The sequence below is a fragment of the Limulus polyphemus genome, unplaced genomic scaffold, assembly GCF_000517525.1.
Source record: "Limulus polyphemus unplaced genomic scaffold, Limulus_polyphemus-2.1.2 Scaffold5655, whole genome shotgun sequence".
Taxonomy (NCBI): domain Eukaryota; kingdom Metazoa; phylum Arthropoda; class Merostomata; order Xiphosura; family Limulidae; genus Limulus; species Limulus polyphemus.
Window position 1 is genome coordinate 27853 of NW_013671265.1, and position 1606 is coordinate 29458.

Consider the following 1606-nt stretch of genomic DNA (forward strand, 5'->3'; position numbering starts at 1 on the left):
CATCACTTTGCTTTACAAGCGCAATCTGAAGCCTTCCCTACGGGCTAGCATCACTTTGCTTTACAAGCGCAATCTGAAGCCTTCCCTACAGGCTAGCATCACTTTGCTTTACAAGCGCAATCCAAAGCCTTCCCTACAGGCTAGCATCACTTTGCCTTACAAGCGCAATCTGAAACCTTCCCTACAGGCTAGCATCACTTTGCTTTCATGTAGACTGGCACCACTACGTCGTTGCTTTACTTTGCTTTCATGTAGGCTGGCACCACTACGTCGTTTTCTGGGCACATATTTTCACATTTCTTATTGGTTTTATAAATATGTCTTCATTCTGTGAAAGCTTTTTTGTCAAAGTCATTCTTAAACGTGATCAACAAGCAATTTTGATCTTTGAAGTTAGTCTGGAGCACAGTGTGTAGATAAATATTCTAAACGACTTTTGAGCATTCAGAGCCTGCTTATATAACTCAACGTTTCGTTCTTATATGTTTATGGTTGAATTTCCTTAGATTTATTATACATATGTAATTACGACTTCCAAAGACACGATGATTTTGATTTTTTGTGACAAAATGCTGAGTTAATCTACGATAAAATTATAAATAGTATCACTAAAGAAACTCAGTAACTTGAGCTCTTTCAGAAAATGGACTTTCCATCATCAGAGATAAATGGGGTGAACGGTTAGAAACAAATGTTTTCAATTCTCATTAAGTTAATGATAAACTACCTTATATTCAGCCTTACCTGAATCCGTTTTTCATGAAGATTGAAGTAACCTTCCGACATTTCTTTGAGCCTTTTTTTGACATCCTCCTGAAACGGATAAAACAACTTAAATCATCACATAAAAGTTAACAGTGTTGAATTAGTTTAACAATATTATTTTCATGGATATTTTAGTGGTAGTAAACATAACTTAGTACACGTACGTTCAGGTTAAAGTTATTATAAAAATATCTGTTCAGTTATCTATATTTTCACAATGATGACGACGCTTCAAATCCCTTGGGGCAAAGGTCGAAAAGGCGTTTAACTCAAAATTCAAAACAGGTGTATAAAGAATGCAAGAAAAAGGACTTGAGTCCAACTTTAATAGATGTGAACTGTGCCACAGGTATCTGACATAAAACAACACGATAAACAAACGTATTAAGACAGCTTAGCAGTTTAATTACTACGTAAAGATTAAAACTGCGTAAAGTTCATGTTTTCTTTATGAATGTAGAATTAACCTAAGCAGCTAAACGACGGGTGCTATCTGCTATAAAGTTGAGTTGCTGAATTAAGGGGGAGTTTTTAAATAAGGGTGAATCTGCTCAACAGGTACTGTTACTCTCAATGGTTTGGATAAAGTGAAGTTACTTTAGTGTTTCTAGATAAGGTAAAGGTGCACGATAGTTACTGTTAATTCGAGCGTTTCTAGATAAAGTTACACGACAGTTACTGTTATTTCGAGCGTTTCTAGATAAGGCAAAGGTGCACGATAATTACTGTTACTTCGAGCGTTTCTAGATAAAGTTACACGACAGTTACTGTTACTTCGAGCGTTTCTAGATAAAGTAAAGGTGCACGATAATTACTGTTACTTCGAGCGTTTCTAGATAAA

General features: G+C 35.7%; 1 protein-coding gene across 1 annotated transcript in view; it reads right to left on the reverse strand.

Moving 5' to 3' along the window:
- Nucleotides 1-1606, reverse strand: part of LOC111089241 (dixin-A-like) — a 29271-nt gene that overhangs the window by 19985 nt on the left and 7680 nt on the right. The window contains exon 2 of the mRNA XM_022401382.1: nucleotides 745-813. Coding sequence (XP_022257090.1) covers nucleotides 745-813 — 69 coding nt within the window. The remainder of the gene's footprint in view (nucleotides 1-744; nucleotides 814-1606) is intronic.